Source organism: Anser brachyrhynchus, assembly GCF_964034855.1.
Source record: "Anser brachyrhynchus genome assembly, chromosome: 9".
Taxonomy (NCBI): domain Eukaryota; kingdom Metazoa; phylum Chordata; class Aves; order Anseriformes; family Anatidae; genus Anser; species Anser brachyrhynchus.
Window position 1 is genome coordinate 13,853,722 of NC_137703.1, and position 15,495 is coordinate 13,869,216.

General features: G+C 40.7%; 1 protein-coding gene across 10 annotated transcripts in view; it reads left to right on the forward strand.

Moving 5' to 3' along the window:
* The window catches only part of LOC308199938 (glypican-5-like), a 433,019-nt gene that overhangs the window by 281,046 nt on the left and 136,478 nt on the right, over positions 1–15,495 (forward strand). Inside the window, exon 10 of one of the 10 annotated variants that reach the window (XM_080604876.1) lies at positions 183–7,274. The exons of 8 other annotated variants lie outside the window; for them this stretch is intronic. In XM_080604876.1, the coding sequence (XP_080461002.1) occupies positions 183–365 (183 nt within the window). In that variant the 3' untranslated portion in view covers positions 366–7,274. Of the gene's footprint in view, positions 1–182; positions 7,275–15,495 lie in introns of those variants that run through there. One more of the 10 variants, XM_080604867.1, reaches the window with a different exon arrangement.

Sequence of the window (15,495 nt, forward strand, 5' to 3'; positions counted from 1 at the left end):
CCGAGAATCAGAGCCTTGAAAGGGTCATGGGGTGGGCCTGCTACTAAAAACATCTGGAGATTTTGCTGTGTCAGCTGGATTATTAACTCTAATGAGACAAAATTATTTTTCTGGAAGTTGCTCTGATTCCTGTATGTTGTCCCGTAGTGGTTCATTAACTGTCCTGTGGTCTTGTGTCCCAGGGACATAGAGCCCCACCGTTCACATCAAGCTTGTGCCTAGAGTCAAGCTGTGTGAGGGCATTTTGGAGTCCCACGGTATCCCTGTGTTGGAGGAGTATCGTGCTGTTTGTGCAGGTTCCTGGTCATCAGTGGTGTAGATACAAACAGATGAAAAGACAAAACGGGTCTATAACCATGTGGTAACTGAACTGCACAGAATGCTGAAGTCAGGACAGAAGGCGCTCCAGGATGAATCAACTGTGCCCCTTTGAAAACGTTTCCTTGAGCCTTGTTCTCAGGCCCTTCAGCCCCAAAGGACAGATACCTACCAATGAGTTTGTCAGATGCAAGATTAATCTCTCTGCTTCTATCAACTGTTTGTGTTCTCCCAGATGCACTTGCAGTCCTAGTAGTAGATCTGCAGCCTTTCAAAGCTAACTGCATGATTCTGTGCTCTTACTGCTTCAGCACACCTCTTAGTGAGTTCCTACGGTAGTGCTAGTCCAAGTGAGCTGGAGCTAACAGATTTAACAGAGATGGATTTTCATTTAATGTAGGCATGTTTTCTTGTCAACTTGGAAGAATGCTTACAACAGAGTGTTCACAGTCAGATGTGTTTGCACATTAGTCTGCTCATAATCCTTCACCATTAAAGAGTGACGGAGCATGGGGATATAAACTGTTTGTAGAAAACAACTGGAAGATTAAAGTCCACCTTTGTGGGTGGGATGAACAAGAAGAAAAATAATCTGCACAGGTAAAATGGGAAAATGAATTGCTTAGTCAGGATGCAGGAATTTAAGACTGAGTCTGTGACAGGGAGTCATGGTTTGATCTCTTATTTGCTCCTGCAAAAGTACAGCCCTCCCTTACCTCTCGTCAACAACTGGTGATAAATCCATAATCTAACTAGCAATTAGCGTTTTTGTTAAATCTGGCTTGGATCTTATGTTCTGTAGGCTGCAGCTTAAGGATTTTTGTATCACGCTGTTTGATTTAACTTGCCATGGGGGATTATAGCAACCAGTGTGATGCAGTAATTGGTATTGCAGTGAAATAGACATTATGTGGTCAGATTGATGAAAAGGATAATTTATTATTTATCTGCCTTTGTATGTTATCAAATAGAGTGTTAATTTACTTTATAAGTATTAGATATATCCATCTGTGTAATCGTCCTCTATAAACACTGACAATAGGAAATAGCAATAGATTAAATTAAAAGTAGCTGTGTATTGGAAATTCTATTTCTTTGTAGGAAAAAAAAATAACTCTTATAATGAGCTGCATACCAATTTTCTTAAGTTATGTACATTTGAAAAACATCTTCAAAGACCGCTTTTTAGTTAGAAGAACAAAATCCAATTCTTCCTAGCTCTTCATATAAGTTGGAAGGGTTGGAAGGGTTGTGTTACTTCTAATTCTGTTTTAGGAGAATATCATCCCTAAGTAAATGTAACTCCTGTCAGATTGAGGTGCTTAGCAATAATGGATTCCAAGGGTGAAGGATTAAACAGAATACTGATTATTGCCCTAAGATCGTTCGTTTTAAGTACTTGGAATAATATAAATTCTTTTGATCATAATTTTAGTAAGATTTCTTCAGAGATCAAAGCATCAAAGAAGTTGCTAAATATCTAAGGCTTTCACATACAACATCGAACATGTGTAGCTGTTTTCTGCTTCTTGAGTTTTCATTTCAGTTGGGATATTAATATACAAATAAAAACTGACACTGAAAAGCCGATTAAATCAGGATTTTAAAGTGTCATCAATAGTGTGTGTAGACTGTGTAGACGAAGAGAGATACAGAATCCCATTACTCATTTTAAGGGGAAATTGATTTTTTTCATCAAATTCTTCTTCTCTCTCTCTCTCTCTTTTTAAAATTTGGATGCATTAGGTGTGGTGGAATTTAAACAGTGATAAAATAACACATTGTCTTTGTATCTCCATAAATATTTGAAATTTAAGCACTGAAATTTAAGCCACTTTAAGCAATGGTTGCATATTTCATATGCAGAACCAGTCCTAGAGAGGCAGGAAGCCTGGAGAGCAGGGAACAAAGCATTGCACAGACTGTCCATCAGAACTGATTTAATATGTGTAGGCCTCACTAATGTTCTGCTACTTAACTAATATTGCTGAACTACACAGAAGAAAGAATATTCTTGGATAAGAGAAAGATGTGCTGAGAGTTAAAAAGAAAAATACAATTTCTGTCTTAACAAAATAAGCTCTAGGCTTGCTGCATCCATCTGTCAGAGAGCCTGGACCTGCTGGCTCTCTGTCTGTCTCAGATTGTCTCTTTTGCAGCAGTGTGCATTTTGGACTGTCGGGTTAATCATCTGCTGGATCGATTTGCTAGGTCGGGGAGTACTGTCCACTACAGCTATGTTCAGATCAACAGGATTCATTTTTCTAAAAGACGTGCCTTAGCTCAGCAATTCCAAAGCTTTTCTGGAGCAAGTCTAAGTACTGCTGTCTGTGATAGTCCTTCTTCCACATTGTGTCTTCCACGGTTGGACCCCAGCCCTTCCCCGTCACCAAGCCTGCTGCAGTCACCTTCCCCCAGTGGCAAAGTATTGATTCATTTAAATCCAAAAGTGAGAGTCTTTGGTGTACAGCTGGCATTCCTCTGTTAGCTCCTAATTATGACTTTATCCACAAATATAAAGAGATTAATATCTTCATTGGTCCTAAATCCCAGGGACATGGACAAAACTCAACGATGTATTACTGTTCATATTGTTGCATCCCAACTCTAGTGTGTTACAAATAATCCCTATGCTTGTCTTCCCCCGTTTCTGACTTTCATTTAGGCTGAAGTGCCAATTCGTTGGAGATTACAGTAGTTTCTCATTTTTTTCATGTGGGTCTTAAATCCTCACCACATAGTATTTTTTAAAACAAAATGATTATGCAAATAGCAGGCTATTTCATAACCTTTTTGCAAAGCCATAAGAAAGGTGAATTTCAGTGAATATTACTCAACAATTACTGTTATTTGCACCCCGTCAGATAAGGTTTTTGAAGGGTTTATTGTGGCTGCTGACTCACATATCAATAGAATTACTGAGTTACAATTTACAGTAATTTTTACTTATAGTAATGCAAAAAAAGATTAAGTGAAGTCCTAGGTTGATTTTAAAGAACTAGAAGTTAAAATAATATCTTTTCCTCACCCCCCCTTTTTTTACTTTTTTTTTGGTGAGTAGAGCAGATGTGAGCTACAACTGATAATAAACATGAAATCCCACATTGTTCCTTTTTGGAGTACTACTTCTTGCCACATAATCACACCTAAATACGTTTTAGTGTTTTCCTTCAGCATAATGCTTTTCACAGTTCAAGAACAAGAGTTTTGGAGGCTAAGGTTAAAAATCCCAAAGGATCAATTACATCGAAAGCAAAGAGCATGTTAGGGAAAGGGGAAAAAGCTTTGACTATAACTTAACTAGCAAAGTTGCATGGACACTCTCAAAGGATTATAACATAAGTATTGTGCAAGATTTATTTATTTGTCTTTTGTCAGCCTAAATCTAATCTTAACAGATTTTTAGAATACAGTGTGTTTTGGTATTGTCAGTCAGAGATGGATGCTTAGGGCATGGCTGTAATTCAGTGCAGTATCCTAGAGTTTAAACTGAAAGTGATGCCAAATCAAATCTTTCTGAATCTGGACCCATATATTCTTTTTTTTTTCCCCCCACTGAAGTCACATGAATCTGCCAGCTGAACTTAGAAACACATATATCATGAATTCCTTTTAGATTTGTATACAAAGGATGCCATCATAGCAAAGTTCCAAACAACACTGAGATGTTTCTTATCAATAATATGAGCTAGCCATAATTTAATCTTGAATGTGAATTTAATTGGGTTAGACAATAGAGAATAATCCTATAAATCATTTAACTACTACTTAATTTAAATGTGTATATATTTTTTCAGACATCTATAAAATTTATTACATTATAGACTTTTTATATGAGATTTAAGTGGAGACACATTGGTTTGATTTTTATCCAAACTTGTAGCTGACTTGGACTAAGACTCAGAATAGTCTGTTCTTCATTTCATCCAATGAAAACATAGAAGGTAGACATTTTAGACTGCTGCTATATTGCTTCTAGTACTTGGGATTTAAACAGCCCAAATAGGCTGAAAATATTACTGCTTGCCCCCTATGCACATAGCAAAACCTTCAAAGACACGTGTTTCTTCCCAAATAAAACAGCTTTTCTAGAAATGCCCTATGTTGGAATTTCCAAAACAGGTCCTCTTTTTCCGTCCAAAGCATTTGGAGGCTTTGGACGTTTGTTTAGGATTTCAGATGTTCCGTATTACTTCTGAAAGTAGAAAGCAAGACATCTGAAAATCCTAGAGAGATTCATCCTTTCTTTGTTGGCTAACCAAGCAGCCTGTGTGTGATTTGGAACATAGTAGTTAATGCAGATGCACAGATTGGTAGAAAAAGACACACTGAAAGATGGGGCCAGTCCTAGATGTGCAGGGTGTACAGTGCAATACTAATCTGTGCACACGTTTCATGATTTATTGCTGCAGGTATTTCTGCGATGGATACCCCGTACAGAAATACGGGAGGGGTAAGGCTGTGATGTGCCAGAGGCATGCCATCACGGCCTGTTGGAGATGCCACCCAGCTGACCCCAAGCCTGATATTACATTTTACAAGTAACGTAGGACCCACATCACTACTCAGCTGGGTGAAAACAGTCCTTGGCACAACAGAGACCATTGATTGTTCAGTGCAGGTTTTGTGTGGTCTGGGTGATAGAAGTCTCAAAGATCAGTTATGCCTCTGCTTGTCCGCGGTTTACGTGTGAGATCTTCTTTGAGGCAAACACCTCTGCAGCTGTGTTGGTCCTTCGTGAATTCAAGTCCCTATAAAGGCAGTAACAGACCTTACATCCTTCATTTCCAAATGCAAACAGCAGAAGAAGTGATAACTGCATTAATACAATAGTCATTGCTTGATTAGTAAATAGCAGCAAAAAAAGGCACATACTTCAGGAAAATAAAGATAGAATTATTGGAACTCCAAACAATTAGGTGTAAAGTCTTATAATGCCAGGAAAGAACAAATGGACTGTTTATTTTTTTATTTCCCACTCTGCCATATAAAAATTGTTCACCCTTATCTTGAGATAAACTATCAACTTAAATTATTTCATCAGTTATACAGAGTTGTTTCTCATCCTTTTTTTTTTTTTCCAAAATGTTCGTGCTTATTAGATTCATGGGCTGTTTTTCTTCTTCCCTGCTAAGGATCAGACATCTCTCTGCTTCCAGATACAGGTGCTGAATGCCCAGCTCTGAGATAAGTTATGATCTTTTTCATAATCCATATGCAATGAAACAACTCATGCCAATGCTTGAAAATACCCAGCTTACTCAAAGACCGAGTATAATCCTTCTCTCTGCCTTCCGTATGGTTTTCCATCTCTTAGGAAATATATATGTACATATGTAACATACGCTGTACAAAAATATTGGAGATACCAGATTTCATCATGTCTCTGATTAAAGCAAGGAAAGATACATAAATGCTGTCAGCCTGGGAAAAGTAAACAAAAATCACGTAGCAATTTAGTATTCTCTTGTTTCTTTAAAGAACTGGCAGATTTCTGTCATACATAGTTCTTAGCAAGTCATCTGGAAGTTCAGAGCTTTTCCCTTTTGTAACATTTTTACATAGACTTGTCAATCACAGTTGAGACAAAGCATTGGCTGACTGTTGGGGGATTCTTTTGTTACCAAGAAAAATCAAAATCAATAAGAGCCATCTTTGCAAAGCAGTGTATCACAGAGCAGTGCATTGGGATATAGTAGCATGTAGCAGAGTACGTGGTACTGGGGATGCTTCACTAAGAAATGTTTCTTGCAGTAAAAGCTGTAGATCTCAGGCAATTAAGCAGGATGAAGTTGCTGATTGCTTGGGAGCATTTATCTGTCAGGGCTGCCATCAGAAGGAGTAAAATTCAGAAGAAATATATTCAAGTAGTGCACTGGGGCATCTGACGTCTCAAAATTCTATGCTGGTTTTAGATTTCTGCAAACTGCTATTGCTTTGAGACCATAAATTTGTGCCTTTGCTCATTTCTGACTCTTTGGCAACCCAGGTGAGGTGTTGGGGGAGCGTCCTCGTGGAGTGGGCATGCAGGGAGCAAGGGCAAGCTGGTAGCTGCAGGCAGCTCAGCTGTGCTCCTCCCGGAAACACACAGACGTGGCCATGGGGTTACAAAAAGGTACTCAGGTCCTCTTTGTCTGGGAACCTTGAGAGGCAGATAGAGCAGCCAGTAATAATAATTGGGTCATCAGGCTTTGCACCTGGGGTGTGGGAACTCCGAGCTCACAGCCTGGCAGCTCCAGTCCCTTGGTGGCGTGAGTGTGGCTTTGCTTTATCGTATGCCCTTAGGTGTTAAAGGGAGAAGGAGTTTGGGAGCTCTAACCTTGGTTCTGCTCGGACTTTAAAACCACTGTCAAAATCAGATGTTTGTCTGTGATTCAGAATGGAGGGGCTTGCTCTCGTCCAGGCCTACAGAAAGCACATCACTGGAGCGCTGTTTCACAGGGAGAGTATGTTAACATTGTCATTTATTGCTAACTGAGGTGTACGTCACCCCCAGCTGAAATCAGTGTACCTGCTGGCCTCTGGTCTGTGGGTAGTTTGTTTCTGTTTAATACAGGGACTTGAAATATTATTAAATAGTTTTAATTAGGATCAAGAAAAGACTTTTTAGTATTAGAAACAGCATTGAGACTTCAATAGAGACAGAAATCATGTAAAATACTGGCTCAAGTAAACCAAAATGAAACATTTTAAAATAAGAAATGTTTTAAAATAAATCTGAATCTCTGTGTAAATCCAGCATATCTTATTATATGCTAGAAAATATATAATGCTAAAATGCCCGTTTATTATTCATGTGTTGTGTCTCAGAGTATGCAGTACTATTTGTCTTGCAAGCATTTTCAGAAATTATTTGCCCAGATGGGCCATTGTATGTGTTTTGTTTTGCTCATTGTGGGAAATTAGTCTTAATAAATCAAAATCACATATTGAGTCACAGTTGAGACTTGAGCCAAGTGGGGGAAGAGGGAGGGAGGGGAGAGCTACTGTTTCAATCTATAACTGAGCCAAAACATTTCACATATAGGAAAACATATTTTGAAAAGAATAATATATATATATTTTTAATAACAAATAATCCCCAGAATCTGTCCTTTGGTTTGAGTGCCTGGTTCTAGCTGCAGCTGATGAGCAAAACCCAAGCTGATGTCTGCTCTCTCGGATGAGCTGAGAAGTGCTTGGGATCCTCAGATGTAATGCCTGGGAGCAAGGAGGAGGCTTGAGCCTCACTGGGGTCTGCCCTGCCTGGTGGTGGGATGCGGTGCAGCATCACGAGGCCAGGAGAGAGCTGGTGCGGGCACTCAGAGCCGGCGGGGCTTGGGGCTGCTGCCCTTGTCCCCTGCGTGCACAGGGACCCAGTTCACCAAGAGAAATGAGAAAAGCTTGCTTCCTAGCCAGTGGTGCTGGTTGTACCTGGGGACAAAGTAGATCAACTGGGAAGTGTAACTGTGATCACATGCATAAAGCCATTTTTTCCTTCTCCACTCATGTCGGGGCAGCAGCAAGACACCTCTGCATCCTCTGCAGTGTGGCCCCAAGAGAAGCACCCATGGGGCCTCAAAGAAGAGCTGGTCAGCCCGGGGAGCTCGGGAGGGCTGCCGGGGGGGAGGGAGGAGGCAGCAAAAGAAGAAACTTCTCCATTATTAATGAAAGTTCTGTGGCTCCTTGCCTCCCCAAGAGAAACACGGGACTCAAATATAACTGTTGTCATTGTGGTATAAGGTGATAGCCAAAATGCATGCCCTTAAGAACGTTTGTTACAGCTTTTGACCAGCAATGGCCCTTAGTGGGTGTTGGCAGAGGGGGGAAGGCATGTGTCTGACTGCTAGGTTGTTCCTTTTGATGTCAATTGATTTTTAAAGCTAGGAAGTCAGCAACTATCAATTATAAGTCAGCAGCTATCAATGATGTATGCCTAATAATTGAATTAAATAAGATACAGTCATACTGAAAGTATAAATTCTCTTTTATGAAAATACTTGTTTTATTAGCCCATCACCTTGTTTTGATCACTCTAATACTTGTAAGTGATACACATTGCATTAAGTTATTATCATTAGGAGTGTGATCATGGTATTTATTTTTGATCTAATTTCTGAAGTACAATAATGTTCTTGGAGGTAGTTTGGTAAGCTTAGTATAATAGGAAAGAAAAGCAGGTATTTATGGGCTGATGGTTCTTTTTATAGGGTGGAGTAAAGGTCTTCAAATGATTATTATTGGCCAAAAGCAAGAACCAGGGCCACTTTGCTCTCCTCGTGTTCAAGTACTAAAGGGAGGGGATAGGTAGCAAAGGACAATGTAAGAGAACAAAGCTGAAGACTAGTCAAACTCCGCTTGTAAAGCTCTAGTGGATCTGTACTGATTGTAACAAGTGGATTAATGTTCATGCTAGTAAAGTATACTGCTACTTCCCAGTTGAGGCAAGCAGCCTGTTCCCAGCAGTAATTTGGGTTGCACTGCGGCCCAAGTTGGTAAATTCAGAAGGTCCAGAAGAGGTGTCCCTCTGAGAGGTTTGTTAGTGGATATTAGTGGATGTAGTGGCTGATGCTGGTCACCGAGTATGACCTCGGCCGCCCTTGGTGCTGGCTTGGGGTGAGCAGCCCACTACTGCTGCTGCCCAGCCGGTCTGCCCCGGCTGCTCCTAGGCGCTTGCTGCCTAAGGCAGTGCTGGAGGAGTGCATTTGCACTCCTCTTCTGCCAGTGTTCCTTCCCTTAGCCTTTGGTTTTAGAAAGAAAGCCCAAATATTGGAGAGGCAGTGTCAGGAATAGACTTTCGCTTCTATTTAGGGAGGCGTTCCATTGTAATTACTAAAATAGCAAAGACTAAAGGGGACAGTCCTCTTGTTTGAGGTAGAAGTGCTACCATGCAATAGCATTATTTGTCAGTTTAAATAAATTCAGTCTTAAAATAGACTTGTTTAGCTTCTGTGTCATACACTTCTTCAGTGTCGTACATAAAACTTGTGAAGATCTGAGTGTATTACACCTGACAGCCACCTGATCACAGCAGCACGTTCCCCAAAAGAGCAGGCATCCCAGCACTCTGGGTGCTGAGCATGACAGCAGCCGTGCTGTGCAATGCAGTGCAGAAGGCATTGTCTTGCTCTCTGCCCACAAGCAGGCCTCGGAAACTTCTTCCATCCAGGCCCGGAGACATCTCTCCCTTCTTCCAGCTTTCAAGTGTTGCCATTCCCGCTTTTCCAGGGAAACATTTCCCTACCAATGGCATTAATTCTGTATGTCCTGTTTACCCTGTTACAAAACTTTGATACTGTACTTTCGTGTCTCATGTCAGAATTCCTACAATAGGCTTCCCATCAGATACAGAAGGCTGGTTTACCTCTTTCGTAATACTGACCGTGAAAGAACTCTCTGCTAGGGAGGGAAATTGCTTTATTTTACAACTAGCTTTTTCTTAATTTTTATATTCTTGCTTTTGTGTTGAGACATGGAGATTTGTAAATAATCTAAGTTCAGCTAATACCAGAAAACATAGGGGGAATTTTACAAACCTTAGCGCGCTCTAATTTTCACCGTCTGTTACTTTTACGAGTATTGGCTAGTCTTTACTCTTACCTTTTTACTGGTTGGTCTTACTTGGACTTAAATGTTTTGTTTCTGAAAGGCAGCCTAGTTTAAGTCCATTTTAAAATAACATAGTTAGGTGTATTACTTAAAGGTACCACGAAAGCTCTTCAGCTGAGTGTAGCAGCTGATTTCATTGTGCTCTAGACAGTCTCTGTAGTTTGCTTCTAACTCAGTTCAGTCCTGTGCAGGTATGAGGCTGTGTGTATAGACTTGAGAGGAAAACATGGCGAGGAATGGAAAGTCATTTCTTCAGCTGTAGGAGACCACATCATAGTTTACCATAATAAACATAGTTCTATGTGGATTAACAGGGACGGTTAAAATTAGATGGTTAAAAAAAAAAAAGGAGGGCGGGGGGTGAGTGGTCTTCTTGCACAGGACATGTTCCTGTAGCCCAGCTATGACACAGGCCGGGCAGTAGTCTGGCGTCAGCTCAGCACAGAACCAGACCCAAGGTCTTCTGTTAGTGTTTAGCTGCTCTCTGGAGAGCTGGTGTAGTTGTCTCAGAGAGCCCTTCTTATTAAGACTCTCCCCACTGTGTCTTTCCAGGTTGGTACCTTTAGAAGAGATGTTCTCTCATTATTATTTGTGATGGTTTCCCTAGGTGGTGAAATACTGGTAGAAGTCATTGGGAAATACTGTGCATCTGTGTCTTAAATGCAAACTTGGGCACATTTGAGTTGGGTGACTTTCCTCAGCCTTCCTTAAAAGTCCAAGTCAACATTGTATGCACTGGCTACATGATGCTTAAATGACAAAATACAGAGAGCCCCACAGAGCGTTTGTGTTAAGGGCTGTAATAAGTAATACCCAGTGGCAATTAAGGATTTTTTCGAAAATGCATTGGCAATATTTTTAGAGGCATATATTTTGGCATATATATGCCTCTTCTCTGGGGCACCTCAGCGTTGTGCTTGCTTGCTTGCTTCAATCTGTGAAAATAAGTACACTAGTCTTCTAGTGCCTCACTTCTTCCTGTTTATAAGATTCTCACGGTCCAGCATGAATTTGTAGACAATAGTTCTTAGGCACAAAACAGGCACTTTATACCTTTATACACTGAAATATGTTCCAGTGTATAAAGCAAGAGCAGTTATATAATAACTTGATAGCGGGATACTTGGAAGTTCCTGCTTCCTATAGGAAAACATCCAAAGGAAATAGCAACCGAAGTAAACAGCATGTCTCCATGTCTCGCATGAAGCAGATCCCTGTGCAGGTCCTGCCCGTATGCCACCAGTGAGGGTGACCTAAACAGATGGAGAGTGCAGGCTAGGCAGCAGCCTGCTCTGGTGCAGAGTGCGGAATTTGCACACTTATACCTGGAAGAAAATTTACCACTGTGTGCATGATGCTGAGAAAAACGTTGGTGTTACGGCTGGAAACCATTTGCTCTTTGCTGTTCTTTTGAATAGCAGTGAGGAGTGTGTAAGGGTCTGTTTGCTGTAGCTCCTGTGCGTTTGTGGTACAGCCTACTCCTGAGCATGCAGGTGGGACACTCGCTACCTTTAAGTGTGATTTCATTGCCAAAAATGCCACTGAGAGATTTGAGCTCTGTAGTCCTGAAAACATCCAGGCCCTCACTTTCTGTACCCCTAAACACCTCAGGCTTAGCTAACTGAAGTGCATTGCATTACAAATATGATTTATTTACTATGTATTGTTTTGTGACACCTACAATCTGTCCTGGTTCTTGGGACTGTATGCGATCTAAGTGAGATAATACATTTATTTCAGTTGCCTTTTTCATGCATCTGAAATGAGCCTGTGCCTCAGAGCAGTTATGTGGGAGTGGATCTATTTGGGGCTGAGTATTCCCAGTCCCAGATGTCATGGATGAACTTGTCATTATGCAGAACAGTCACCCAGGAGACCACCAGTTCCCTCTAGAAATGGGTAGCCCTGCTATTATATCAATAGCAAAGTGAAAAACACAAGAGTGAGTAAGACAGTGCTACTTTGCATGTAGAAATCACACATTTTCATCACTGTTTTCTCAAAATCAGTTTCAAGCTGTGCAAAGATGCCAGTCTTCAGTCTGGAGGAATGCTGTCCCATGGAGAGTCTGTTACTGCAAACCTCGTGCAAGCACATCTCCCCACCCCAAAGACTTGAGTAGCCTTTGTCACCACCTGGGCACAAAGCGCGAGCCACCCCCAGCTGCAGAAGGTGCCTGCCTCGCTGCAAGGCAGAAGTTGGGGTCTCAGCCTCCTACGGCAATCGAGGGCTTGCAGGAGGTTATTGATGTAGAAATACAGGGGAGTGAGTGTCCGCAAAGGGTAATGTAAGCAGACAAGGCCCAGCATGTATAACCATCCTCACACCCAGAATCAATATTTACATACATCCCTAACTTTAGGGACATAAATAATTCCATGGGCTATTCACATTGTATATAATTGTATGCATGTTTCAGTGAAGGCCATGTTCAAAAATGAGAGATACAGACACTGGTGTAAGCCTTCCGAGGTTAAACCCTTTGCACAGTTGTCGGAGAAGGAGCTGCCTTCTTCCAGAGTGTAACTCACATCTCAGCATCGAGGCTGTTACTCTGGCTCACCCCTTTCTGTTGATGATAAAAAGGACTTCTGTGGAGGCTTTTCTGACAAGGCTAGTGCTAACCTTTGCCAATCCATTATCATTTATCCCCCCAGAAGGCTTCATTTCAGTATGGCATTTCAACATGCAGGTCACTCAGCAGTTGTCCATAGGCACACCTGGGGAGAGGTGTCTGCCCTTGTACAGGAGCGCAGAATGTGCTCCTGCACACCTCTTCCTGCATCCCAGGCTAACGGCAGCATGCACGCCACATCACATGGTCCCAAAAAGAGCTGGGTAACAGGACTGAATTGTTTTGAAGCAACCACAATGTGTCCTCAGTCTTACACAGTTCAGTCACGTCTGAAGACGACTTTGCGTAGGCCTCTACATGCTCTTAATGTGCCCAATGAAAAAGAAATGGATGCACACATTACATTGTTTCCAGCATTTGGAAAAGAAGTTTTATAGCTCTAATTTATTAGTAATTCTGATACAGAAGATATGTGAGGAGTACCTTTTCTCTATGTGAGGAGGACATTTCCACAGTTACGAAAGTATGTCTAATAACTAAGTTGAATGGATTGAAGCGATAGTCAAATTTGAACATGGCTTTTAGTAGCCAGAAGCAAATCTCCAGAATGTAGCCTCTTGATATGAAGCATGTAGTGTTTCGAATGCTGCCATATGTCCTGATACATATCAGCCTTGCAAACATCATCAAAAAGGCTCAATGTCATTTCAGGGCTCTGTGTCTTGTTTGTTCCTTTCAGTATCTATAAGAGGAGCCTCTCACAGTGGAGTTTTTCAAAATGACATGTTCATGGGAGTGAACTGGCAGACAAACAATGTAATTATTGGATAATATAATGAAATATGCCTTGTGCTTCACTGCAGTAAAATGACGCTGAACCATATTTGATGTGGCATTTGAAATAAGAGAATCTAATAATATAAAATGGATTTCAGAACGGTAAATGGAAAGCTTTGGATTTGGCTTTCTTAGACTATATAATTGGGCCTGGATGAAGTCATAAAGCGAGGGCTGAGTGCCGCAACAAGCTGCAGGCACTTTGAACCACTTGATGAAGCTGACCATTTGTGCCAGTGACTTGAATATAAGTTTAATATTAAAGGGCTTTGTTGCATGAAGTTCTTGTCTCAAGGGTAACTTTGAGTTGTGCAGCACGATACAGAAGTCTTAACAGAGGTGTTTGAAATGAATCACTTCAACTATTACAGGTCAATTTTGGACTTCAGTTAGTCTGTCTATGAACCATATGAAGCAATATTATATCTTTATATTATTATTTCAGTAACTGGTTAAAATACTTTTTTCTTTTTTTTTTTTAATCTAGTTTCACTAATCACTTCCAAGTAGTTAGTGTATTAAAAAGTTGCACAGTAGTTATTATACATGTAAAATATCTTTCAGGCTTGTAATGTGATGTATGAACTAATAATCCAAACAAAATATAATGCATTGCTACTTACTTGGGAGACAAACAAAAGTAAATATACTGAATTTGTTTTGAAAACTTGAATAATTACTTTTTGAAATATGAGGTTTCTATTCAGCTTCTAAATTTAACGGTAAAAAACAGAAAGTCGTAGGTGCAGGAAATGGGATAATCTGGCTAATAAAACATCTCAATTCAGCAGCAAAGGAAAAGCACTTAACAATTTCAAAAGTAACAAATTTAAGAAAAGCAAAATTCTGAACAGTGCAAAGGAGAAAATAAGCCATGTAAAACTCAAGAAGAAAATCTAAATGTATGATAAAGCTAAAGGCAAAACCTGTGACTGGTAGGGCCAAGGACAATAAGAAACTGTCTTATCCTGCATGATGAGGTATACTCTTGGATAGTAAACAAGTAATATTGAGGCAAAAGTATCTCTGTGCAATGTATGAATTCTAGTAAATGCTATGTGTTTTTTTTGTTTGTTTTGTTTTGTTTTGTTTTTCTTTATTCTTCAAGAAAGCTGAAGCTGTCCAGTCTGCCTGCCAGCCTGCTCCTCCAGCAAAATTTTAAGTGGTCAAGTTCAACCACATTCCCATAGCCCATTTTATCTGTGCAGGAAGTTTCTGTCGTTGCCAATTTCCCCTGTTTCAGCAGTTTTTGGACTACACAGACATGTTGCCACATATGGCAAATTTGATTCCTGAGAAAAGATTCTTGGATGAAGCGCCTGAGAGTGATGCACTGAGAGGATAAATGGGGCAAAGGATGCAGGGCACTGTGTTCTTCTTGGGAATTGTCTGTACACAGGGTTTTAACTGTACCTCTGCTGTTGCACTGCCTTGATTAAGCCAGCCCAGTTTTTTTTTGTTTTTTTTTTTTTTTTACGTGGATGCTTTTTATGATGAGTTCAAGCAGGGGAAAACTTGAATGACTGTAATCTGGGTTTTGCCGAAATAGTTCAATATGAACTGTCAAGCTGCAGTTAAACTAGTAAGCAGGAGTTAAACTGTCTGCAATTGCTGAGCAGCCTGCTGGTGGGCTCGCAGCAATTTCAGAGAGATCAGATGATCAAAATGCATTAGTTCCTTCTGGCTGGTACAGAGAGAGAGAATGAACAAGATCATTTTGCTGGAGTCTCAAATCCACATAAATTCTGGTCTGTGGAGAATACCTGAGGAGTTTGTTTGAATCCCAGGGAATATTTTAGCCTCTTTCTTCTATAGGGGATTGAGAAGTGGACTTAAAAGAGGAAGTCTGGTCTGGTTTCTATTAGCACAATTGTCTGGGTCCCAGAGAATGTCCCCAGCATGCTTTAGCTGTGGAGGTAGAAATTGCAGAGGATGAGAGAAGGCACCAGAAAATTCAGTCTGCTTTTTAGCTCTCTCCTGCTCTCATTTTCTCTCCTACCCTTTCCTCCCTCCCATTCCTCACTGTAAATGAAGCATTTGATTTTTCCAGAGATAACTAGGTGGCGGGTGATGGGTGGAGCCCCATCCCTGGGGCTGTGAAGCAGGCCATATGTTTGTGTGGGTGTGGGCTAGCGTGGGGACATGCTTCTTAATGGGAGATTCCAGTGTGGGATGAA